The sequence below is a fragment of the Piliocolobus tephrosceles genome, chromosome 2, assembly GCF_002776525.5.
Source record: "Piliocolobus tephrosceles isolate RC106 chromosome 2, ASM277652v3, whole genome shotgun sequence".
NCBI classification, from domain to species: Eukaryota; Metazoa; Chordata; class Mammalia; order Primates; family Cercopithecidae; genus Piliocolobus; species Piliocolobus tephrosceles.
In genome coordinates this window covers 66,400,096-66,427,177 of record NC_045435.1, presented here as the reverse complement: position 1 = coordinate 66,427,177, position 27,082 = coordinate 66,400,096, and the positions used below count along the sequence as shown (strand labels likewise).

The 27,082-nt window shown below is 38.0% G+C and overlaps 1 protein-coding gene across 2 annotated transcripts in view; it reads left to right on the top strand.

Annotated features, from left to right (window-relative positions):
• Window positions 1–27,082, top strand: part of MITF (melanocyte inducing transcription factor) — a 222,939-nt gene that overhangs the window by 181,794 nt on the left and 14,063 nt on the right. Inside the window, exons 3-7 of one of the 2 annotated variants that reach the window (XM_023200180.3) lie at window positions 10,542–10,769; window positions 11,821–11,904; window positions 13,966–14,061; window positions 21,774–21,891; window positions 24,301–24,357. In XM_023200180.3, coding sequence (XP_023055948.2) covers window positions 10,542–10,769; window positions 11,821–11,904; window positions 13,966–14,061; window positions 21,774–21,891; window positions 24,301–24,357 — 583 coding nt within the window. Of the gene's footprint in view, window positions 1–10,541; window positions 10,770–11,820; window positions 11,905–13,965; window positions 14,062–21,773; window positions 21,892–24,282; window positions 24,358–27,082 lie in introns of both variants that reach the window. The other variant, XM_026447244.2, reaches the window with a different exon arrangement.

The following is a 27,082-nucleotide window of genomic DNA, read 5'->3' as shown; positions in this document are numbered from 1 at the left end:
TATGTAGTGGTTCTCAACTGAGGGCTGTTTTGTTCCCAGAAGGCATTTAGCAATGTCCGGAGCCAGTTTTGGTTGTCATACTGGAGTGGGACATGCTGTGTTACTTGGCATATAATGGGTATAGGTTAGGGATGCTGGGAGAGAGCAGGCAGTGCACAGATCATCCCCAAAGCAAAGCATTATCTGGCTCCTGAGCTATATGGCTCCTTTATAGTTAATTTAATCCATGCCCTATTATTAGATACTTGTTTTCAATTTTTTATTAGAAATTAATGGCTGGCAAACTTTATCTATAAAAAACCAGAGTGTTTTAGACTTTGGGAGCCATCAGGTCCATTACTCAACTATGCTCTTATACTGTTATAGCTTGAAAGCAGCCATAAACTATACATATATGAAAGCATGGCCATTTTCCCATAAAACTTTGTTGACAAAAACGGGCAGCATGCCCTAGGCAGTAGTCTACCTACTTCTGTTAGAGATAATGCTCTAATAGACGTCTGTGTACCTAATCTTTGTCCCATATCTGATCATCTCCTTAGAAAAGTTCTTGAAAAGAGCCATTGCTGCATGGGCATATATGTATCTTTTTAAAGTTTATATCCATTTATTTTATTTTTTACAGTTCTACCAATTTATTTTATTTTCTCATATGAGATTGTTCATTTAATATAGCTTTCTGAACACACTTGTGCCACCATCATTCTGTCAGATTTGGAACCATGTTCAGGCATATGAAGTGTGAATGGGTAAGGTAGGGGTTTGCAGATTTAAAAGTCTTCAGGAATCAGATGGATTGATGAATAAAGCAGGCTGGTTGTCAGTGTTAGAATAAAGAGTGATGGGAGTGTTGCAAAATGAAGAGTAAGTGCTCGTTGAAAAGGAGAAGCTACTTCTCAACTCTGTTGCTTTTCAACTCTGATAAGTTGCTGGCCCAATAGGAGTGCAGTTTGGTATCACTAGATCTTCTGATTTATCAACCAGAAAAGAGAAATCCAAACTCTGGTTTGAGAAACCAGAAACCAAATTTTGATTTGAAAACTCTCAATTTTTCATCGTTGGTGACAAATTCATAGAACACTAAATTCTGTCTATGTGAACAGATTTGTCTGTGATTTGTGTCCATGGACTGCCAGCTTGGGGACCTTGGAATAACTGTGACTTATCAAGGGGTCTACAGCTAGAGGTGAAAGCAAATCTCAGGCTTCTGGCCAGGCATTTGAGGCCCACAGGGCCCTACTGGCTTGTTCTACTGCTAGATGAGAGCTGTAAGAATTGGCAGTCTTCGGGCAGCCCCTGATAGAAAAGGAAGCTTTATCATGTGAAGTAGGGTGGCAAGCTGTGACTCAACTGCCTGGCCTGAAGACTTAGTTCCTCTAGAGCTTTCTAATTTAGGAAGACTGAGGGACTGTCACACTCCATTTCCTTAGGACGTTTCCAGAGGTGGTCAGACTCCTAGCATACAACCCCTGCCTACACAGTGTGGCCCCTTGTTCTTCGGTTCTGCCCCTTATCCATGCATGCCAGCCACACTGACTCCGCACTGCTTCATTGATGTACCAAATACTTGCTGAGTGCCCACTGTGTGCCAAGCTGTGTTCTGGACAAAGCAGAGCAGAGGAGGGAGGATCAGGAGCACTGGTAGAGTGTGGGCTGGATATGTGAATATGTCCTTAGGATAGTTATAGGAGAAAAGGTCAATGAGATAATGCTCCTGGGGTGGGGTGGAGTGGGAGAAGTAGGCACAGTGGACAGGGGTCTGTAGAATCTACCTGGAGAACTAACAAGCTAGTGTGGATTTCTGAACACCATACTCAGAGATTCTGATTCATTAGCTCTCGTTTGGGGCCCTGGAATGTGCCTTTCTAATAAGCACTGTGAATAGCATTGATATAGGGACTTCTAGGCCATTGCAAATACTTTGGTTTTTTTTTCTCAGAGATAAGTAGGGAACCATTACAGAGGTGGTTTTTTTCTTTTTGTTTGTTTGTTTTGGTTTAGTTTTTATAGAGAAATGACTTGATCTGACAATATCGCAAGATCCCCCTGTTCATTGTATTGAAAATACACCATCAGAGTGCCAAGACAGAAGCAGGTAGAAGAGTCAGGAAACTTTCCGTCATCTAAGTTTGAAGAGATGGTGGCTTGGATCAGATGGTAACAGTGGAGCATGAAAATCCATCAAATTCTGGATATTTTCTGAAGATCGAAACAATACTTCTTGGTGGGTTGGATACAGGGTATGAAAGAAAGGAGTCAAAGATGACCAACCATGGTTTGTAGAATAAGCAACTAGGTTAAGCCAGAGGAAGACCATTTTTTGACCTACCCCCCAAAAATGGCAATTTCCTATGTTTCAACCTAATAGAAAAAAATGGAGTTGCCAACTGTGAAGATGCAGAAGACCATGGGAGGAGCTGATTTGGAAGAGTGAATGAACATGCTGAGCTTGAGACGTCTGCAGTCCTCCAAATGGTGCCGTCTCGTAGGCCAGTTGAGATGAGTCTGGTTCTCAGAGACCTCTGTTCTGGGCTGCTTAAATCCATGTGACTGGGTTCGATCACCAGGGCTGTGAGTGTAGATAGATGACATCAAGCTCTGATCCTTGAGTCACCCTGACATTTGGGGGGAAAAGAGGAGAAAGCTAGCTAAGGAGAGTGAGAAGAAAAGAAGAAGGTGAGAGAAAAACCAGACAAGTGTGGTAAATTGAAAGCCAAGTCAATAACGTGTATTAAGAGCCTCCTTGCTGTTCTTTGAACAACCAAGACTTGTTCACACCTGAGGACTGTGTTCTTGGCTGGGATGCTGTTCCTGCCAATCTGCCTGGCTCATCTCACCAACTTCAGGCCTGGGCGTCAGTGTCATACTCTGTGAGGCCCTTACCTAAACACACTGTGTAAGATTTGCATAGTTGCCTGGCATCTTATTGGTGCTGAAGCAATGTTTGTTGATTGAATGGTGAACATACAACTTTTGATGAAGGCAGCAGTCCAGTTGAGAACATATTAAAGCCTTGCTGCTTGGGATGTAGCGTGTTCCCTGGACTGACTGGGTCAGCATCCCCTGGCAGCTTGTTAGAAATTCAGAATCTTGGGCTCTAGCCCAGACCTGTGGCATCACACTCTACATTTAACAAGATCCTCAAGTGATTTGTATACACATTAACGTTTGCTCCCAATCCTGTATTTAATTTTCTGTGAATGGCAAGAGGACAATTGAGTATACTCTCTCAGATGGGAACAACTCAAAGTAAGAAGTTAAAAGAATCAAAATCAAATCTCTTCAATAGTTGTTTCTGTATTCAATCAGAAAGTTATGATACAGTTTAAAAGCAAAAGAAAACTGTGTGTCGAGACTTTCAAGAATATTTTATGTGATTATCCCCATATCTTTTTTACTTTTATTTTATTTTATATGGTTATTCCACATATCTTTCTTACTTTTACTTTGAATTGACATAAGCTAGGAGTACATATAAAATGCATGGCATCTGGTGCATGGTAGACAAGTTTGAGAGAATGAGCACTAATTCTGTTCTTTATATTTTAATACATCCTGCTATTTAATGTAACATATTCACTCATAATGTCTTCTGAGACCTTCATTTAAGAGAAATGGTTTTCTCTTAAAGTGAGTGATGGGTTAAGTGTATTGGTTTTGCTGCTTCTTTTCCCATAGGAATTTGATTCTGAAAGTCGTGTTTTATTCTCCGATTATCAATATTCTGTAGGCAGATGGCTACCACTCCTAAGTCCCTCCTACTTCTATTCGGCTGAGATAAAACCACGTGTTCTTTTTATTATCATGGTCTTTAGCTTATTTTAGCCTGAGGGAGAAAAAAATAATATATATATTAGGGATTTTCTCATGATAACATCTTTTCTTTCTGAGGCTACTAAATATCGTTTGTCCTAAAATCAAAGTATGACCATCTTGTGGTTTATAATAAGCATGCTGTTTTATACGTCATTAGCTAAGGATAAAAGACTTGCTGGGAATTTTTGGTAGGGCTAGTCTAGTCTATTCTATTTTAACATCAAATTTTCAGAAAAGTACATTTGTTATCCTTTTCGTTTATACGTATTTACAGCTCAATTCTTTGAATTCAGAAGCCTGCAAAGTAATAAGACAGGAAGTAGTGTGAAAGTATACAGACCCATAAATATGCGATATAAATTTATATATATTTATTTGTGCACACCTGGGATATATGAATACACCTCTGGATTTACACAGTTTTATCTTCCCTTCTTATTCAGTTAAAACCCTAGATCAGAACTGACCCACAGCAGAGGGTGCTTCTCTAGTTCACCTCTATGCACAGAATAATGGAGACGTGGCTCTGGTTTCTAACCCTAGCAAGTTGTTTAGTTTTCCTCTCAGTTTCTGTTTCTGTAGCTTTAAAAGACGGGGTAATTAAGCATATCCTGTATTCTTACAAAGATGCTTATCCAGTTAAGACAGTAGTTTAAAAAGCAACTGTAAAATTATGTATACCTATACTATTTCTCTTTATTAAAATCACCCCATTCTTTCCTTCAAATCTGCTAAAACTTCTATTGAGTAGGAAAGCTCAATTCTAGTTTGGTGAAACTTTCCTAGAGAGCAGGGGTCAGCATTTTCCATAAAAAGTCACAGTGTAGATATTTTAGGCCTTGGGGGCCCCACAGACTCTGTTGCTACTCGTCACATCTGCTATTGCAGCAAAGACGCCACCCTGGGCAACGTGTAAACTAATGGGTGTGGCTGTGTTCCAATAAAACTTTATTTATCCACATTGAAATCTGAATTTTATATAATTTTCATGTGTCATGAAATATTCTTCATTTTTTTCAACTATTTAAAAATGTAAAATCCATTCTTACTTTATAGACCACACAGGCAGCAGACCGAGTTAGGCTGCGGGGTAGACAGACTCCTGTTGTAGAGAAAAAGCACTGGGTTTGTCAACCATAGCCATTTCGAGCCTTTCTTTATTTAAGACTCTTTTGCTTTGCATTTGCGTCTGATTTTGATTCTTCTCCTTTAGGTCAGGATTCATATCCTTGTTGTTTTTACTTTTTGTTAAGGACACCTTTGTACAGATTGTACAGTGAACGAGATTATATGTCCAAGGATATGTGTTCTGGGCTTTTGTTTTCTTTTGTGGTAATGTAATTGTGGGACTGAAAAGAACCTCGACACTTAATCAGATGTGACCCTATGCAAGACTATCCTAGTTATTTAAGAAAGCTTTCTCTGTTTTACCAGTTTTTTCAGGAAATATGATTACATAACTGACTTTCTCTATGGATTGCCATTTTAAAAACAGTATGAAAAGAATAGTAGTGTGGTGGTAGATAACAATTGATTAAAGGATAATCCCTTTAGTTTTCTTTAAACTGATTGAGCAAAAGAACAAATTATCTCTCTAAACATAAGTGATGAATCTGAACATTGTGTTGAATTATTTAAAAAAAAATATATAAAGCCATTCGAGTGTAGAAGCATGTCCTAGCTACTCAGGAGGCTGAGGTGGGAAGATCCCATGAGCCCAAGAGTTCAAGGCTGTAGTGTGCTGTGATTGCACCTGTGAATAGCCACTGCACTCCAGCCTGGGCAACATAGCAAAACCCTATCTCTAAAAATATAATAAATAAATAAGCAAATTAAAAGGATTAAGAGAATCTACACTCACTTTTACTCGAATTCTGGTTTACAAATAGTAGAGAGAATAGAAGAACAGTGGAGATCTAGATAGGGGTATTTCTTCCCCAGTAAATTCTGTTGTCAGCCAAGATGGTAGTATCTACAGCCACCATCTTAAACTGACATGTGATGTGCTCCAGGATCTCTATAGAATGAAACTGATGGAAAATAACCTATCAGTGTTACCCAGGAAGTGGTAAAGCTGAAGTGTGACAGTTAGGAGTTGATCCATTCCGATTCTCTTGCTATCAATTTAAGATCTGAATGAAGAAAGGAAATGGGTGAAATGATAGGAGCGCTAACAATGAATAAAAGTTGCAAAGCCTTTGGGTGTTTGCCCTTTAACTCAGATAGTTAGCATAATTTATATGAAATATAAGTTGTATCAATAAATAATATTTTATGGTAAAGTATTCTAGCTTTATTTTATGGTCTGTACTTCAGATGTTCGGCAGTACTCAACTTTTGCTGTCTGAATTCCTTAATGTGGTTAGTCATCTGGAAGGTCAAAAACCTGCAGATATTATCAGGAAATCATAAAGATGTTTCTGTCCTCTTTAATGCTACATGTATGTTCTTATTTGCATACTTGTTTGATTGGCTATTTAAAAATTAATGAAAGCAAAGTTATTAACTAAAAAGCTATCAGTAAGGATGGCTGAAGACAGAAAATAATTTTCCATATAAAAAGCCATTTATATGGCTCTTTAAATTGTCAAAGGACTATAGAGCCTCATAATAATGCTATGAGGGTGTTTGGGCAGGGTTAGTATCTTTCTCCAGCATCTTCTCGGGGAGGGAAGTGGACATATAGAGGCTATGTCACACACCACCTGTCCACAGTGGGGAGTGACATTGCTGGTGCAGTGATGATGCTAGAATGCCAACCACATTCTAGATCAGGGTTCTCCAAGTGTGATCAGAAGGTCCTGGTTGTATCTAAGACCCTTGCAGGGGTTCTGCCAGATCTGGACTATTTCAGAATAACACTAAGGTATTGTTTTCCTTTTTCACTCTGATTTCACCAGTATACAGTAGAGTTTTCCAAAGACTACATGTCGTGTTGAGATGTCATTATTCTGACATCCTGTGAGATATGTACTAATGTATAATCGTGTGTTTTCAAAATTTCTCAATTTCAATTTCTAATATGCTAAATATTGATAGATATAATCTATGTAAATACAGTAAATGTAAAGAGTGTAAAAGGATCCTAAGACAAAAATGTTTGAGAATTGCTGTTTTAGATATTGTGCTAAGGCCGTTAGAAACATGATCTCATTTAATGCAGAAAACACACATGTGAGGCAAGCTCTACTGTCATTCCCATTCAATATGCTAGGAGATGAGGACCTGGAGAAGTTAATGATTTGCAGAAGGTACACGGGTAGTAAGTTGCAAAGATAGAATTTGAACCCAGGTTTCAAGTTAATAACTCTGCTGACTGTGTTGTCGGCACATTGTCTTTCAAAGAAGCACCAGGAAAAGGCTGAATTTGGACACTAACTTCTCATAACCTAGGCTATCTCCAAGGGAATGTAAATATGAAGATTATCCTTATAGACAGTGTAAAATAGAGATTATTTTCTAGTGGTTTGTGGGCTGAGGCTTGTACTCTGTGAAACACAAAACAGTTGAGCATCAGATTTTTAAACCTGGAGGATTTTACTTAAAAAAGAAGTTTGGATTGCCAGCTACCCTTGAAAAATTTGGAGATTGAGCTAGGCTGGACTCGTATTCCCACATGTCCACAATCAGCTGCAGCTTTTATCCGCTGTTCCTGCTAGGTAGATATGTGTCCTCTGGTTTGCCACAGACTTCACTACTCCTTATTACCTTCCTCGTAGCTCATGTTCCTCATTTATGTTGCCTGTTTGAGGTGTTTGGGTTGGAAACAACTGGAGATGTTCTGTCTACTGCATAGTGTTTATAGGCTAGGCTTTCAACCTAAAAATAAAAAGTTATTAACAGTAAAAGAGCCAAATATATCCCATTCTGCTTACCCAAACCTGGATGTAATAAAGACCTCACTGCCAGTGCCACCTAGAAAGCAAATTGCTTCTTTCTTTACCAAAGCATAATATTCGGATTCATTAAAGAATTAGGATCTGCCACTAAATTAACATTTATTTTTAAACATGAATCTCTTCTTTTTAAGTGTAATAGTGAAATAAGCACATTCCACTCATTGCCCTCATTTTATGTTTATTTTAGTAATGTCTATTATCCTCATCATTATCACGTCTGGACCCTTTATTAAAACAAAGTCTCGGCCGGGCGCGGTGGCTCAAGCCTGTAATCCCAGCACTTTGGGAGGCTGAGACGGGCGGATCACGAGGTCAGGAGATCGAGACCATCCTGGCTAACATGGTGAAACCCCGTCTCTACTAAAAAAATACAAAAAACTAGCCGGGCGCGGTGGCAGCGCCTGTAGTCCCAGCTACTCGGGAGGCTGAGGCAGGAGAATGGCGTAAACCCGGGAGGCGGAGCTTGCAGTGAGCTGAGATCCGGCCACTGCACTCCAGCCTGGGCGACAGAGCGAGACTCCGTCTCAAAAAAAAAAAAAAGTCTCTGTGAACCTCTGTGTACATGTTAAATCAGTCATTTGAAACAATTTGAGATTGTCAACCTAATGGACTGCGTTATCCTGGGCATTCAGACATTATTGAATTTCAAATATTTATGCTTAACATTTGTCAACAGTAGATATTAAGCATTTATCACAATTTATAGGTATATATTTGCTTGCCTCTTTTCTTTTTTTGCCTCACCCCAGAATATAAGTTTCATAAAGCTGGAATTATATCTGTTTGTTCACAATGTATATTCTATGCTTTGTACAGTGTTTAGCACATAACAGTCAATAATGAATGAATAAAGGAATAAATATGTAAATGTATCGGTTGTGTGTATGATAACTCATTCTTCTGTAGTCTTAAGAATAACATTTAAAAATTCTTGGCAAAAAGGCTCATGCTTTTTCATTTGAGAGTTAAATAGGGGAGATATTTAGTTCTTATTATCCGCATAAATATACATCCACTTCTGTGTGTGCTATGTTCTATTTAGGATAGTTCCCGATCTTCCTGATGTGAGGTCAGTAGGCAGGTTACAAATCTACGTAGCTAAGAATAAGGTGCATATTAAAACCAGGATGCAAGAAGAGGCTGTTGAACTTGAACATTCAGCCCAGAGTCTCTTCTCTTCTATACTAAAAGATAGTCATCCTGCAGTCGGAAGTGGCAGTTATTCGGCCATTGGAAAAGTCTCATGTAATAGTAGCTTTTAGATGATGTCTCCTCCAAAGGGGCATCCTGCTCTTAACCTATTGCTGAAAGAGAAATACCATTGTCTATTAATACTACTGGAACTAAAGATGAATAGTGAATTGGACTTGATCTGACAGTGAGTTTGACTTTGATAGCTCGTCACTTAAAAAGGTTCTTTTATATTTATGAAAAAAAGCATGACGTCAAGCCAGGGGGAAAAATTGATATCAACATTTAAGAGCAAACTCGTAGGGCTTCCAAAAAAAAAAAAAAAAGGCCCTTGTGTGAACTTTTTTTTTTACGTGCATAACTAATTAGCTTAGGTTATTATAAGCAGGGCTTCTGTGATAAAGTTTCCGGTGGTGTCTCGGGATACCTTGTTTATAGTGCCTTCTCTATGCCAGTCCGTCTTCAAACTGGAATTACAGAAAGTAGAGGGAGGGATAGTCTACCATCTCTCATTGGATTGGGGCCACCTAAAACGTTGTTATGCTGGAAATGCTAGAATATAATCACTATCAGGTGAGCTTTATTCTGACTCATATTCAGTCTTTGAAATATAATGTAATAAATTGATTTAATCCACTTTTTTTGTAATAGACATACTGTTTTCAATAAGTACAAATCTGCTCTTTTAATGCTGTTTGTTGTTTGATGCCATAAGAAGTAATCCAATGTAGTTTTGAACAAAGTAAATATTAGTAGGATTCTTTTTTTTTTTTTTTTGTCTAGTGTGTGTCTAAACTGTCTTCATCAGCTCCCGTTCATTGCTCATAAGATTAAATTGTCTTTATCAGGAAAAAAGTGACTTAAAATTGAATAATGTTGTTTTTTGGGGAAAAGTATTTCCTCATTCTGAATTACTGTCTGTAGGAAAGCAGAAAAAACATCCTGTTGACTTGTTAATAGTCATGTCTTTTAAAACACATACGTGTGTTATGCATTCGAAAGAAACTACTTAATGTAGAATTGCTTTTTATGTTGAGTTTTTTCTTAATTAAAATGTTGAATAATCATGTCCAAATGAAAGTGGGAGAATTAATCCACAACTGGTTGATTTAATCACTGGAAGATTTCTATTTATTTTCTACAGCCATTTTACACAGTTGGTTCTTAAGGAGGGGTGTGTGTGTGTGTATGTGTGTGTGTGTGTGTGTGTGTGTGTTTTAAAAAGAAAGCTGTTCTGTTTGCCAAGGAAAGTGAAACAAACTGAGTTATGCCCCTTCTACATTTTTGTTTTGTTCTTAATAAACCTTTTCATGTGTGTTGGGGAAGTTTTTGCCCTAAGATAATTTCAAGCTTTTAATTATCAGATATGAGAAGAAGGATACAAGGTTTGAAAGAGATGTATAGTTAATTAGCAGGGAAACAAAATAGGGCAAAGTATTACCCCAAATCCTACGAGTTAGACTTTAAACTTCAGTAATATCAAAATCCGTTAGCACAGTGCCTGGTACATAACAAAGGCTTAATAATTTATTCTGTTGGTGGACTGGTCAGTTTCATGTTTGTGCCTGAAAGAAGAGCCATCTGAAACTCACAAATAACAGCGCTGTCTTCTTTTCCCTCCATGGCTATGTTCAGGTGCAGACCCACCTCGAAAACCCCACCAAGTACCACATACAGCAAGCCCAACGGCAGCAGGTAAAGCAGTACCTTTCTACCACTTTAGCAAATAAACATGCCAACCAAGTCCTGAGCTTGCCATGTCCAAACCAGCCTGGCGATCATGTCATGCCACCGGTGCCGGGGAGCAGCGCACCCAACAGCCCCATGGCTATGCTTACGCTTAACTCCAACTGTGAAAAAGAGGTAATTTATGTCTCCTCTCCTCTCCTGTTTTCTTATGCTAAATAACTTGTCTGTTGAATATGATTCCCACACTTAACTGTGGACTCTAGTTTGTCCTTGTGGTCACATTTACCAGCCTTTGTCCCCGATTCACCACAGTGGCTGTGGCATTCCAGCCTCTTGTCCCCGTCACTGGGTTATTGGGTGTACGGCACATGACGGGAGACCTGGCCCTCTCCAAGTGAAACATGGAGGCGAGGACATTTCTGCCACTTGCTTCTTCTTCCTTAGCTGAGTGCTTTCTTCTCTTCCATGCCTTTCAATTTATGAAGCAGTGAAAATGAAGAGAGAGAGGAGAAGGGGAGGTGGAAAAGGAAAAGCAAAAATAGAAGAGGTGTGGGACAGGCGGTTTAGAAGTTCCGCTTGTTGTGAATGTCTGGAATATTATTTTTATTTCTCCCTGAGTTGGGGGGAAAAGCATGGAATGTGCATGGATGAATTTGAATCATATAGCACATGAGACTTTAACGGAAACGCAAAGGTTTAATTGCTGGATACATTCTGTTTCAATAATAAAATTGCTGCTGCCCGTTAAATCTGCTTTGGTAAAGGCTGGATTGGAGACAAGACTCAAACTACCTTCAAGCTAATTGGTGCATCAAAATTTGGAGCATACGAATACCTGAGAGTTGTGATTTAATGCTCATTATTTCCGAATTATGAGATGATGAGCTTCATCTCAGTGGGATTTACTGTACTATGTACTATGAAGTGTTTATGCAAATTCACAGGCAACTTTTCTGAAGTTGGATTGATTGTAATTTCTAGAGGGACTAAAATCTTTGCCCCTTTGCCCAAACCAACTGCTTTATTTTTCTGTACCCAAATTTGTCATCTAGCAAGATGATTTGACACAAGTTCTTCCTTTATTATTTCATCTCTTGGTCAGATTCCACTTTGTTTGAAAGCTTAGTTCATCTTGTTGCTGTGCCATCAGCTTTGTGTGAACAGGTCATTTAAAAAGTCATTTGCAAATCCAAATTATAGGCTGTTTTTGCTTGTGTTTTTGCAGGGATTTTATAAGTTTGAAGAGCAAAACAGGGCGGAGAGCGAGTGCCCAGGCATGAACACACATTCACGAGCATCCTGTATGCAGGTACTGAATGACTTGGCAGCCTGAGGATGTAACACTTTGTAATTAGAATCTATATTTGTGGTGGATCACACCTTCCTGAAAACTTAAGGATTTTTTTTCCCCCATTGATTTTTTTTTTAATAGAGAAAGCTATGAACAGTGCCATTTTCTTCATAGTATCTCATGATTAAATAATAACAAGGAAGAATAAACTAAAATATGGTTTTCCCCTAAGTTGCTCCAAAGATTAAAAACTTCTTGAAGTACATAAATTTTAATAAATAAGATACGAAATATATAATTTAACATAATCAATGTATATTATGCAAATTTGTAGGTTAGCAATTTTTGTATTAGTAAAACCAAGATGTGTGTGTATAATCTAGATATTGTTTCCTAAATGGAATCTCATGGAGCATATATTTTGAAACTATATTAATTTAATAATATGTAATGGATGCTTTCCCAAGTAACTAAAGTTTCTTCTATTACATCCTATTTAATGGATATATAAATTATGCTATATCTTATATATCTATGCATGTATATAGATATAGGAGAGAACAATAGGCAACAAAATTTTTTGCCTTTCTGTATTTCCTGTCATCAGCTTGCATTACTTTTGTCATAAGAGAAAAAAATTATTTTAAAAATGCTATTACATCAAGCCCACTAATTTTATTTTTCTAAGGACAAAATTAAAAATGGTGAGGAAACTTTGTTCATAAGTTTCCTAACCTATTTGCATATTTACCAACTCAATTAGAAAATCATCTCTTAAAGACAAACAAAACAAATAAAAGTTGTGTCAATAGAAATGGAACCTAACAAATAGTAGATAGTAGTTATTCAAAACTGGCCAATTATTTTCTTCTTAGGGGTCACTTAATAAGACTCCTTTTTTGAGTGTTTACTATATTCCTGGTACTTTGAACACTCTGTACAGTTTGTCCTGAAATCATAGAAGAATCCATAAGACAGTAAATATTATTAACCCCCATTTTATAGATTGAGAAACTGAGGCTTTAAAAGATTGGAGGCTTTGCCCCAATCTAGAAAGTAGGAGAACTGGGATTCCAACTCAAACCCATGAATGTTGGAGTCTCTCCTCTTTAATGGAAGTGGCAAAAGAGATAGAAGAGCATCCCTGTTAGTTCTGTGATTTCATTGTGTAACTATGAAGTACTGTTAAGACCCAAGCACAGACATACCAACTAGCTCAAATATATAAGGTGTTTATGAAGAAATGTTTTCACAGACTTATCTTTGCAACTGCTGCAATGCACATGTAATCACTGTTGTTTATTATCATAACTGATGTTTTGGTACTTCAGAAATAAAATTGATCTAGTGGGAATGTCAGCTCCATGACTGTAATGATAACCTCGGCCTGGTGTACTCCTTGGGGAGTACCAAGCACACTGGCCGCTGTACAAGGAGAAACTTATTTTACAAGTCACTGTAAGATGGGTGCAGGGATAGCCAGTGGCCTGCGAGACACAATGTCCACACTTCCCTGTGGAACCAAAGGGCAGAATTACCATCTGTGTTTTCCTTCTGCAAGAAAAGGGTATGGGCCATCGTCTTTGGGGAAGAAAAGGAAGTAGAATGACAGCTATCATTCAAGATGAAGTGCTCTGGTATATCTTTCCTGTTTAGGGCAGGCAGTTTAGCATAGTTGTGAAAGCATGGGTTAAATCGTGGCTCCAGTCTTTCTTCAGTGTGTGACTTTGAGTGAGCTGCTTCTCATTTATTTCACCTGGAAAATTGCTGTAATAATAGTACCTGCCATGATAGGGTTTTCATTAGGGCAAAAACTTAGCCTATGAAAATCCTTGAACCCAGTGCTTGGCAACTCATAATCACTCATTAAATGCTGGCTACAAGTATTATTCTCATCACCCATTAGTGTTAATGGCCTTCAATACTATTTTATTTTAGTGGAAAGAAGACAGTTACTTCTTAGAATCTAACTAAAGACCGTTATTGCTTTGGGTAAAGAAAGACCATGAGTCTCTTTTTAGGTTATGTTGCATAGTTTTATTTATTTTTGTCTCTCTTCTGTTGCCCTTTTTCCTACAGATGGATGATGTAATTGATGACATCATTAGCCTGGAATCAAGTTATAATGAAGAAATCTTGGGCTTGATGGATCCTGCTTTGCAAATGGCGAATACGGTATTGGTAACCTTTTTTGAAGTAGAAAATCTTGAGGTGTTTCCAGGGTTCTCTTCTTTTTTCTTAAACTTTTATTGTATCTTTGTAACTGGTTCACTGCTGAAATGTATTAATAGTAAAATGGAGAATTATCTCGGGATCACAAATAAGTGACTTTGACATCAGAAATTAAGAAGTTTTTATGAGTTTATGAATAAGCCCATGACAAAACTCTACATTCCCTGGAGTCCAAGAGCAGTTTTGATAGGACGTTATTCCTTCCAATTCCCTTGACATCTAATGCCCAATCCAGTACACTGCAGCCAAGGGAACCATTATGAACTGCACTATTCACAATGGTGCTCTAGTCAGCCTGAAAAAGGTTGTGCAGTTTTTCAAGAAGATTTTTTCATATTCTTAGGTGATAGAGGGACATTGGGGTTACCCTTATCCAACAGCAAAATTTATTCCACCTTCAGTTCATAAACAAGTGGTCCTGTTTGCTATTATATGTTACTTGTTTTTCTCTGTAATTTAGAGACTTGCCTATATTGTTTATTTTCCTTCATTCCTTACATTTTAGTCTTATGTTACTGTTTCACCAAAGTCTTATTGCAGATCTTATTTAGTCCTTGCAATTATTCTGTGAGTCAAGTTCGGATGGTATCCTTGCCCTCAGTTTTAACTGTAACTAGTTTAGACGGTCTTATGCAAGATTACATAGCTTGGGTGGATCAGAGCCAGGCCTGCTTGGCAGGTCTTTGAATGCCTTCTCCAATCCTTTTCTGTTTTCTCTGAGAGCCGCTATGAGACTATCATATTCTTAATAACTAGTGTTTTAAAGACCAATATTTATTGAGGGGAAAGGGAAAAGGGGAGTTGTTCAATGAGTATGGAGTTTCAGATTTGCAAGATGAAAAATTCTGGAGATCTATTTGACAACAATGTGAACATATATAACACTACTGAACCATACACTTAAAACTGGTTAAGATGGCAAATTTTATCATATGCGTTTTTTACCATAATGAAAGTTTTTAAAGATAGGACTAACTTCCAATAGTAAATTCCCTTGGCCAGGGGACAAAATAGCACTTACTTAGTTACACCAGAATCCTCAGAAAATTGAGTCTTATAATAGCACTTTTCTTTTTTTTTTTTAAATCCATCTCGGTCCAGTTCTTCAAGTTCACTGCCTTGAACTCATGTGGGGTGAGGACTTCCCTTGAAACCTCAAGCTTCTTCTGTGATATTTGGAGTTTGTCTACTTTCCACCCATTTAAACCCACACCCTGATTTTGGAAGAACCAGGTGTTCTGCCATTTTGGTAAAAGTTTCCTTGCCGAACTATCCCAACCTCTTGGAATCCTTGGTTGGCTTTTGTGGAACCTTTCTGCTTACAAGTTGGTGCATCCCATGAGGCCAACTACACTTGTCTAGCAGTCAGAATCTTAGGACGAACATGAGCAAAACACTTGGGGAAGCATGCCCTGGGGAATTTATAAATATACCCAAAGACATATATTTACGTTATACTGCTCTAGCAGCATTAATTAGCAATGGCCGAGTCATCTCAAAAGAACTTTGCCATGAGAGTGGTCATTTTGCTAGTGGTGTCAAATGGGTCCCTGGGCACACTCAAGTGGGCTGTAGAATTGATATGATTCTGTAAAATCATTGATTTTTTTTGTAATGGCAAAGACCTTTGATGTCATTTGGTCTAACCTAGTACTCAATGCATTTGCCGTCTCTGGTTTGTTTGTTTGTTTGTTTATACAGGATTTCATTTTGTTGCCCAGGCTGATCTTGAGCTCCTGGGCTCAAGTGATCTTCCTCCCTCAGGTAGCTGGGATTATAGGCGTGCACCACTACGCCTGGCCTGACCTTCTCTTGCATCTCCTTCATATTCTCCACCAAAAAATCAAGCCATCCAGCTTCTTGGAAGCCTCCAAAAAAGGATCTGTACTAGCTCACTAGGGAAATAGCAAAGCACAATGGTTAGGATTTAGAGATTTCTGACCAGTTCTGGGGTCAAATCCTGAATCTGCCATTTCCTCTGTGACCTTGCATGTTGTTTAGCTTCCTGAAACCCTACGTTTCCCCATCTGTAAAATGGGGCTGTTAAATATACCTATATCGTGTGGTTAACTCACTTGATAAAGTATCTATAGTATTTAGCATTGGAAACATAAGTTGTATTCTAAATTATTAAGTATAGCTTATTAATTATAATATCAAATAATATTGATAGTATTTGTGTATTCAGCTGATCTTCATTGAGCCCCTATAATGTGTCAAGCTCTACGTTAGCTATCTGTGAGACATATTTATCTCACAATATCCCTCACAGTAAATAACGCTGTAAATTGCAGCATGGGTCCCAGTTTGCTTCATGGAGAACTTTTTCACATACCAACCCTTCTGAAGACAGTTGTCATGACCCCATATATGCTTCTGTCCTTTAGAATGAATACCTGGCTGGGCCCATGGCTCACGCCTATAATCCCAGCACTTTGGGAGGCCAAAGCAGAAGGATCACTTGAGACCAGGAGTTGGAGATCAGCCTAGGCAACAGAGAGAGAACCCATCTCTATAAAAAATATAAAAAATTAGCTGGGTGGGTTAGTAGTACATATCTGTAGTCCTAGCTACTCAGGAGGCTGAGATGGGAGGACCACTTGAGCCCAAGAGTTCAAGGATGCAATGAATCATGATCATGCCACTGTCCTTTAGCCTGGGCAACAGAGGAAGACCCTGTCTCTAAAAAACACATTTAAAAATAAAAAAGTAGAATGAATCCTCATACCTCTTCATTCCATCTACATTAGCATTGAGGCCTTGTTCCTTCATTATCTGGTTGCTCCTAAACTATATTAAAGATTAATTTAGTATTTATTAATATGCCTAATAGGTGGGCAGCACCGGGCAAGGTGCTGTGGATGCAAAGGTGACTAAGGTATGTTTCCTGTTCTAATGGGAGTTACCAGTCTAGAAGGGGGAGACTCTTAGCCCTTGAGGGGAGAAGGACAATTCAGGAGCAGAGAGGCCATCTCAAGGGAATTTCCAGATAAGAAAGATCCTCTGGGCAGAGTTGAATTAACTCCCAGATAGGAGAGGAGTCCCCTGCAGCCACCCTTAGAAGTCACTGACTTTATCCCGGCATCCACCTCTCTTCTATTTCCCCATGCTGGAAAGGCTAAATGTGACTCCATTAGAGTCTTCTTTCAACAAATCTATTTCAGCATTTTGCCATTAGGGGAAAGGCAATGTAACTTCAACATTAGGAGCACAGACTCTGAACCAGACATCTGAATACATACCCTTGAGTGAGTGATTCAACCTCTCTGCTTCTGTGTCCTTGTCTGTAAAACGGGGATCATAATAGCATCTACTGCAATAGAATTAATGGGAGAATTATAAGAGGTAATCCACAAAAAGCATTTAGAACAGTTGGGCCCTGATAAATTCTCACTAAAAGTTAGTTACTAGCTCTTATTCTTGATGAACTTGGGTTTTAGTTGTCAAAATTAAGTAACAAAGCTACTACAACCTATTAACATTTTAATTTTTTTCCCACAGTAAAGTTTAAATTTGATGTTCTTCATGTTAGGCTTTTTTTTTCTTTTATTTGATTATTTGAAATGCTTTATTTCAAGTTAACTACTTAGAAAAAAATAAAGTGGAAGGAACACTTAGAAAGGAAACTGTCCTTAGGGAATTGAAGTCTAGAAATAACTATTCTGAGAGCACAAGGGCCCTCTTGTACTATCAAAAACAAAGAATAAAAGTCCCAGTTTACTTGTGTTAACAGTGCTCAATTGATATTCAGAGAAGAGGACCATCCAGAGAGAAAAAATAATAACATTTTACAATTATCATTTACTTGGGAAAATATTCATTTTGGTGGAGCACAACATCGAAGAACTCAATTCAGACCAATATGGGGGCATAGACCCAGGCGCATCTTCCTTCAATTTTTTTGTCCCAATTAGACTGTGGCTTTCATCTGTCCACGGTGCAGTTTGTGCTCTGGAAGTGAAATCTTGCTATTTAGGTAAATGGCCTGGATAAAAACCCAACAAAGATGTGAAATATACATGTTAATAGAAGTCTCTTCCTCTTTCTTAGCTCTTAAAGGTGTTATTTTGACCTAATTGTGATGTTAACTATATTTATGGGGGAAGTTTTCTAATGCAGAAGAACCAACCACAGAATCCTTTCTTTAAAATGCATGACTAGGAGACACATTTTAAATTATTTCCATCAACCTTCCTTTTAGTAGCTTCAGCAAATAAGAGCTGTTGATACAAAGAATATACACCACCATTTAGAACACAGTTTCTCAACTGTGGAACTGTTGACATTTGGGATGCATAAGTCTTTGTGGTGGGAAACTGTCCTGTGCGTTTTAGGATGCTTAACAGCATCCCTGGCCTTCACCCACTGGATGTCAACAGCAAATACCCTGCAGGTGCATCAACTGAAAATACCGCCAGACATTGATCCGGGGAAACAAAATCAGCTGTAGTGTAGAAGCCCTGACTTGGAATAATGACTGGTCACCTCACCCTTGCAGATTCCCTGATTTCTGTTCCTAGATTTGCATTGCAATCTGGTAAAAATTGTCTAATCGTTGACAATATACTTAGTAATTAACATGGCAAGTGGTTTTGTTGATCAAAGTGAACATTAGCTCACCTGTCAAAACTGTAAAGTGGGAATCCAGTACTCCCTAGAAAATTATAATACTGTGTTGTTAATCATAGTGGTTACTACTTACTGATCACTGAAGTAGCAGGCACTGTGTTTCACCTACTTTATCCCTATGAAATCTTATGAAAACCCTGTAAGATGAATGGTTGTTGCTTTTCAGTTGGAGACACTAAGCGTCAGAGAACTTGCTTAATATCACATAGCAAGTTAGCAAACAGGCAGGATTTTAATCCGGGTCTCTGACTCCTAAGCACAGGCTATAAAGTTCTGCACCATTAATCGGTAGATTGGAGTATCTACATTTGGCTAATAAGCGGCAGGGTTTTATTTCCTCAGGTCTAATTGGAGATGAATTGAAAGTTGCAGTTTCTAATTGGTTAATATCAGCATGTTGATACTCTTCCCACCCCCAGTTCTGCTGTTAACATGGGACCTGAGCCTCCAACCAAAAACCTCCATTTGGCAATGGCCAAAACCTTGGCTTTTCTTTCTGTAAAAAGCAGTAAGATGCCATACACGAAGTGCCATTTTAATTCTGTGCTTGGCCCAAAGTAGACACCCAAAAAATGAGATGACCCCCAGCAAAATATTCTGGCATGCTTTCTGCTTCCCACTCCTAATCAGTAAGTATGGGGAAAGCAGCCGAAGCAGGAAATCTTTCAGAGAAGTAGATAGAGGGCTCTAAGCTTTTTCAACTGGAAGTAATGATGTCTGACCTCAGTAGAGTGCCCAATGAGGCATCTTGCTGTAGGGATTTTAATTCATTTCCCTTATTGGTATGCACTGTCGTCAATCAATGCTAATCACAGCAGTCCTTTCTGTAGTTTTTCACCTGTCTCAATCCATTTCTCACTAGGTATCCCCCACTTTGCTCTTTGTCTCCCCCACCCTGTCCATCTGGCTGTCTATGGCAGAAAGCATTCTCTCAGTCATGTACATATCTCTTCTTTAGAATATAGTTAGAAAATATGTTCTTGTCCAGAAGAAGCTTAGAATTAGATGTCTGTTCAACATAGGTCTATCAATGACTTGGAGATGTGTATCAGTTGCTATTATTTATCCCTAACAAATCATCATAATAACACAGTGAGTTTTGCATACAATTTGCATATGAAAACTATATATGTGATTTGCCTTCCTAGAGCAAGGGGAATAATTTTTCTTTTAGCTTATTGCTCTGAATTTTCAAGTCACATTCTTGGTTTGTTAAAACCCAGAAGCTTTCCCAAAACCTGAAATTCTCAAAAGATAGGGGAATAAAGCTTTGGAATCCAAGGAGTTACCAGACATCATGACAACTGTATAAGTTTAGTCTCTCTGGTACTTTACAGGGCTATTTTGAAACATGTGAGTGCCTTTCACTTTGCGTTAAATTGGACAAGAATAAAACTAAACACACACAGAGCAAGACTGACCCTGAGAAGGTGACCTATTTCAAATAAAACCACTTAGTGAAATGATAGCTAATAATCAAAGTCACTTTTTATCAATTCCTTAGTTAGAGGGCCTTGAAATACAAGGGCATTTTAAATGACCACAATGTCTATTTTTGTGCATGTGTATGGGGGTATGTGTATTAGGTCTTATGCATATACTATAAACGCTGCTTTCAAAAAGGAGCAAAAGAGGGAGTTGTATTCTGCTGGTTTGTCTGTCCTCCCTGCCCACCCCAGTCCTGTTCGAGCCAGTGTCTGATTCACCCATCAAGAAGTATCTTATTCCATGTCCATTGCCTCCCACCCAAATCTCTTTAGCTAGGGGTTTAATTCATAGAGTATATGTTTAGAAGCCATCCCAGAAATTGATGCAATGGCTACCAATGAGGGGAAGCACATTTGACTCGTACTTTGTGGCATATTTTCATCTGTATGTTAGTGGTCATTTGAGAGGATGCAAGGTACTCTGTTGAATACAGTTTTTACTAGATACCTCTCAGTCACTAAACACTTTAATCACACCTAAATGCTTTCTGAATGTACTTTTCTCAGATGTAGAATACAATTCAATGTGTAATCAAGAAACGGGAGGGCTAAACAATATAAAGTCTTACCCAGTAATCATGGTTACAGAAATTGTTTGAATCAGTCTAGTAATGGTACATGTCTGCAAGTGGAAGGAGTGAGGTCACTCAATGATTTCTCCATAGTTACTATTTCAAACTGCATTTCAGGGCATGGGAAGGGGGATCAATTTGGGCCTTTTCTACAAAAACAGGCCTATAAACTGCTGCAACCAGCTAGTTACCAAGAAATGCACATACACAACCAAAGGAGAGCTCGCTGCTTTAAAACATCCCATTCAGAACTAGAGGAAAAACTCTGATGCTAGCTTGGGGAAGGCTAAATATTTCTTTTACTTTTTATTTTTTAAATTTTTTTGAAAGTGTAGATTTTTGCTCTCTTTTAAAGTCTGTGGGCTCCCTCTTGTGGCTTTGTGGAAAATTTCAATTTCAAGAAAATGCTTTTTCTCTCTAGCATTAAGGAAATCATTTCTTTTCCAATTTAAAAACAAACAAATAAATAAAAACATTCATTGCTTTTCCTTGCAAAAGGAAAAGAAGAAGAGGTGGAGACGAGAAGGAAGGAACAAAATTAACTTTAATGGAAAGTCCTATTTGGTGAAAAGGTCATTTTATATACAATTCTGTTTTACAATAATAGCCAACATTTCCTGAACACCCTCTGTATGCTACTAGTTGTACTAGATAATGCATTCTCCACATTATTCATTGTCTCCATGCTCAAAATAAGCCCACTGGCTAGTTAGTGTGATCATTTTATGGGTGTGAGACTGTACTTTCCTCCCTCAAAGGGAGCTAGTTGAGGAGATCCTGTGACCCTCTTTTAATATCTGCAAGCGAATAAAAAAATAAACATCTCATATCTTCCTATTTTATAAATGATTTTTTTGTATCAAATAATTTTTCTTACATAAATCCTAGAGTAGGATCATAGTTTTTATCTGAAAAAACGTGGGAATTGTTCAGCAGTTAATTTCTGTTACTGTTTGTCTCTCTCTAGTTGCCTGTCTCGGGAAACTTGATTGATCTTTATGGAAACCAAGGTCTGCCCCCACCAGGCCTCACCATCAGCAACTCCTGTCCAGCCAACCTTCCCAACATAAAAAGGGAGCTCACAGGTAAACACCTAACAAATGTACCTGTCACTGCAAATTTCAAGGAGATCCTTGAAAATCTCCTGAGATACTGGGAATCGGGGCCACAATTACTGCATGTCACCAATCACTGTATCTATGGTGAAGGTCCCCTTTGCACTGGGGATAGTAGGCAACTCTTTCAGCTGTAACTGTCTCCACCCTTCCTGATATGTATGTTTCTTACAAGCCCCTAGAGCCATTGGAGTTTGAATTTTCCTTGACACACATTTGAGCCCACAATTAAGATAGCATGAGAATATATTTCCTACATCTTCAGATGCCTCCTGTTGTCTTTTGCTGTATTGTGTGCAAAAGATTTATTACACAGAGGGGAAAAAATTATAAAATGGAGCAACGGGTATTATTTGTTCTTGAGGCAAGTGTGAAATTACCTATTTCTCTACTTTGCTTAATGCTTTAGGGAAGGCATTTATTTGGTCATTAAAACATGGCGGAAACTATATTAGAACTGGCATTCTACCATGGTGAATTTTATGGCCCTTACCCCACCCCTCCTTTTATTATTTGATCCTTGCATCCTGCAGGATTGGATGAATAGACTGAGAATATGGAATATGGATTTGGTACGGAGAATTCCTGTTCCAGTCAAGGGTGTCTTAAAAAATTTGTTTTCAGAAAATAAGCAGGAGAAAGACGTTTTTTTAAAAACCGTGGATTTGAGTGAAAAGAGTAACTAATAAGTAAAAACCACCCAAAGCCAAAACACAGTTAGTTACCCTACCAAAAAGGAAATTTACTGCAAGACGACAACAACAGCAAAAGCAAGAATTGTCGGGCAGGCACAGTAGCTCACACCTGTAATCTCTACACTTTGGGAGGCTGAGGCAGGCAGATTGCTTGAGCTCAGGAGTTCCAGGCTGCAGTGAGCTGTGATCGCACCACTGCACTCCAGCCTGGGCAAGAGGAATGAGTCCTGTCTCAAAACAAAGCAAAACAAAACAAAACAACAACAACAACTTAGGAATCATTGAAGTGGAGGGTATGTAAGTCATGCTTCTGTGTGAGGAAAAAAAAACTAGAAAATGATTTGGATTGACCATCACAATTGAAAGAATTCAATTTCTGAGTTTTATATATATACACACACACACATAGATATGCATATATATGCATATATACATGTATGTATGCATATATATATGCATATATACATACATAACACCCATATAATAAATATATATGGTGTATATATATGCTTCAGTATCTATAAGTTATGCTAAAATGATTTCTATTTTGAGATAAAATTCTAAATTATGATAGTGTAATGCTTCAACTATCGCTTCTGAAAAGGAAATAACAGAGCTTTCTGAATCCCAAGATTGGTCAAGTAACATTTTTTTTTAAATTCTGTTTTGTTTTGTTTTGTTCTCTGTAAGGCAAAAAGCAGTCTCTTATCCCAGAGATCTCACAAGAGCTGCTATGCAAATAGAAGTTTCCAATTGGAGTTGCCACCGAGTGCATCTATTCCTATTTTGTTTGTATAGACTCAAGCTAGTAAATAGTTGTTCCTAAGTTGTTAGATGATTTCATTACAGCAGGTTTTAGCAGAATCTGGCGCCAACTTCTGAAAAAATGAGTTCATTCTATGAACTAGTGAACTAGTCAGAAGATACAGAGATCCAATTTGGGAGCTTTTCTTTTTTTTTTTTTTTTTTTTTTTTGAGATAGGGTGTCTCTGTGTCTCCTGAGCTGGCGTGCAGTGGTATGATCACGGCTCACTGCAACCTTGATCTCCTGGGCTCAAGTGATCCTCCCACCTCAGCCTCCCGTAGCTGGGACTGCAAGCATGCACCACCATGTTGGACTTATTCTTTTAATTTTTTGTAAAGACCAAGGCTGGTCTTGAACTCCTGGGCTCAAGTGATCTTTCCACTTCCACTTCCCAAAGTACTGGAATTACAGGTACGAGCAACCATGCTGGGCCTCTACTCAGTTTTTATATCAGCATGTTACAAAGGCATCAAAAAAGGACTGAAAGCTTCTATGGCCTGAAAAGAAAATATATCAGACCCCTGATAATAAAGTATCAACAGCAAATTGACATAGTTTTCTAATTATCGATATCTTTCTTGCTAGTATCTATATATGTTTACAGTATGCTATAGATAATTTTTACCGTTTTTTTTTTAACCATTTTGTGGAAGCCCAGTTTTTACATATTGTATATTTGATATATATTGCTTTTGAAAACATGCAAGCTTTTTAAAAAGATATCATTTTAAAAAAACATATTTTTACTTAGAGTCGAGTCAGATAAGCTTCCATATGTTTGGGAAATGAGATATTTTGTAGTTTACATTTTGTGCAACTTCAAACAGTTCCAACTTCTAATGACTTCATTCACGTGCACAGCGTGTATTTTTCCCACAGAGTCTGAAGCAAGAGCACTGGCCAAAGAGAGGCAGAAAAAGGACAATCACAACCTGAGTAAGTTGGTTTTATTTGTGTTCGTGACATTTGATATTAGAGTTAATATTCCCCCATATATCAAAAATGTTTCCAGAAATTCTGTAGACGAGAGTTGATTTCTATAGCTGTTAAAATTATCTCTTCTGGAAGAAAATTGTATTTGACAGAAACCAAGGTATATATTTTCCCCATATTTTATCTCAGATCAAATTGAATTTTGTATATATACTTATTTTCAGTTTCTGAAGAGTTTTTATTTTTCTTGTTTATAGTAGTGGGTTTTTTATTTTCTCTCTCCCTCTCTCTCTTGTTTTTTTCTTTTTTTGGTGAGAGGGAGAACTGATCCCCAACTACCCGATTATAAGTGTTGCTCACACAGGAACTTATTAACAAAAGGGGATTAGGGGAGTACCTTCTCCAATGAGATTTGAAAGAGAAAGAAAGGGCCGGGCGCGGTGGCTCACGCCTGTAATCCCAGCACTTTGGGAGGCCGAGGCGGGCGGATCACAAGGTCAGGAGATCGAGACCACGGTGAAACCCCGTCTCTACTAAAAATACAAAAAATTAGCCAGGCGCAGTGGCAGGCGCCTGTGATCTCAGCTACTCAGGAGGTTGAGGCAGGAGAATGGCGTGAACCCGGGAGGCGGAGCTCGCAGTGAGCCGAGATCGCGCCACTGCACTCCAGCCTGGGGGACAGAGCGAGACTCCATCTCAAAAAAAAAAAAAAAAAGAAAAAAAAAAAAAGAAAGAAAGAGAAAGAAAGAAAGAGATCTGAAGGGGAGTAAATGGATGAGGTAGCCTCCTACATTTCTGACGTTATTTGTGACTTAAAAAAAATAGTCCTAAAGCATTTGAAATATTTTTTACACATTTAATTTACTCTTGATCAAATCTTCAAATTGTCTCCTAAGAATACTTTAATTTTTGTTTAATATAAGCAAGTAAGGCAAGCTGCACAGATTTTTTTTTAATAAAGGGATTGAGCTTGGAGGTAGGAAATCGGGTGTGAATTTCTCATCTCATGGCCTCATGTTCTCTGTTTCTTGAATTGATTTTTAAGAGTGTGAGTCATATATAAACACTTTCTCCTTATAAAAATGATAGAATAAGGCCAGAGTTCTCCTTTAGTCCCCAGGAATATGCATGTTGGTTTCATTTTGGCATTGCTCTTCCTGACCTTTTTCTGTGTATTAAGAATATAGACACATGCACACAGAAAATAAATCATATGGATTTCTATGTTTTAACACAAACGGTGTCATATTGTCCATTTTATGTCGATTTTTTTCTACTGAGCAGTATGTTTTGAAGACCTTTTGCTGTTAGAAGTCTAGATCTATCTACTTTTTGAAAACTAATTGCACAGTATTTTACAGTGTGACTGTATGATATTTAGTAACTTCCAAACTGCTGTGTGTTTATGTTGTTTCTAGTTTTTCCCTCTTATAAACAATACCACAGTGAACGTTTTTATATGTGTCTCTTTGTGTACAAGAAAGTTTGTTTCTGTAGGTTAGAAACGGAACTGAGAAATGGAACTGCTGGGTCCTGAGGGAGCTGGTTTTTACTTTAAGAGCTACACCCCTCCCCAGTTCTCATGTCAAGTGTAAGAAGCTCTCCTTTTCTTTTAACCAAAACAGATGAACTGTAACCTCCAAGGCCTCCAGCTTCTCAGTAATTTTACCCTAAGATATTTCTTCTTTTAAAACACCTTAGAAACAAAATAATTAGGCATTACCCAAAACTACTTAAGTGAAATGTGGAAAACTGAGTTGGATCTTGTCAAAAACAATAGATACCTATCATCAGGCACCTGAACTCTCAAGGTCAAGGTTGTCAGTAAAGTGCAAACATGATCAGCTCAAACTCTGAAGGCTATGAAGCAAGCTAAAAGTCTCATCCAACCATTGGGAATTAATAATCAAGGTTAGATTGCCCCTTGGTCAAGCTGTTCCTCTTCTAGGAATTTATTTTGTACGAATACTTGCCAAAATGTACGAAAGGATACATTCATTTATTATTCACTCATTCACTCAGCCATATATATACATACATACATATACACACATACACACACACATATATGGAGAGAGAGAGGAGGAGAGAGATATACACACACATACATATATATACATATATATGTACACACACATACACACACACACATATATATACACACACACACACACACACACACACACACATATATGGAGAGAGAGAGGAGGAGAGAGAGAGAGAGACCCTGTTTTGTGTGAGGCACTTTTCTACAATGTGAACCAGAAAATGAGTTTCCCATCCTGAGAAACTAGCCTTTGAGTTAGGGGTCATCTACCATGTATTACCGAGTGAGATGAACAAGGGGCAGAATAATACATATAATATCCCATTGTGTACAAAGAACACACTGGAGAGAGACGTGCTTGTTTATGTGTTTATATGGATGTATATGTGCATGGGCGACAAATCTAGATGCCACTCTTATCAGTGACAATTTGCCCAGGTATATAGATGTTGGATGGTGTAAAGACTTGGCTTTTACTTTTTCTTTAATATACCTTTGTATTTTTTAAAATTTTTTACTAGCTTATATCATCTTTCTAATAAATGATTGGAAAGGGAAGTCACTGAACTAAAAACAAAATGTAGTACACCTAAATATTGACAGTGAAAGATGTATGCTGGTGAGTGAAAAAAAGATGCAGAGTCATTTTTAGTGTGATTCCACTCTAAATGTTTTGTTTCT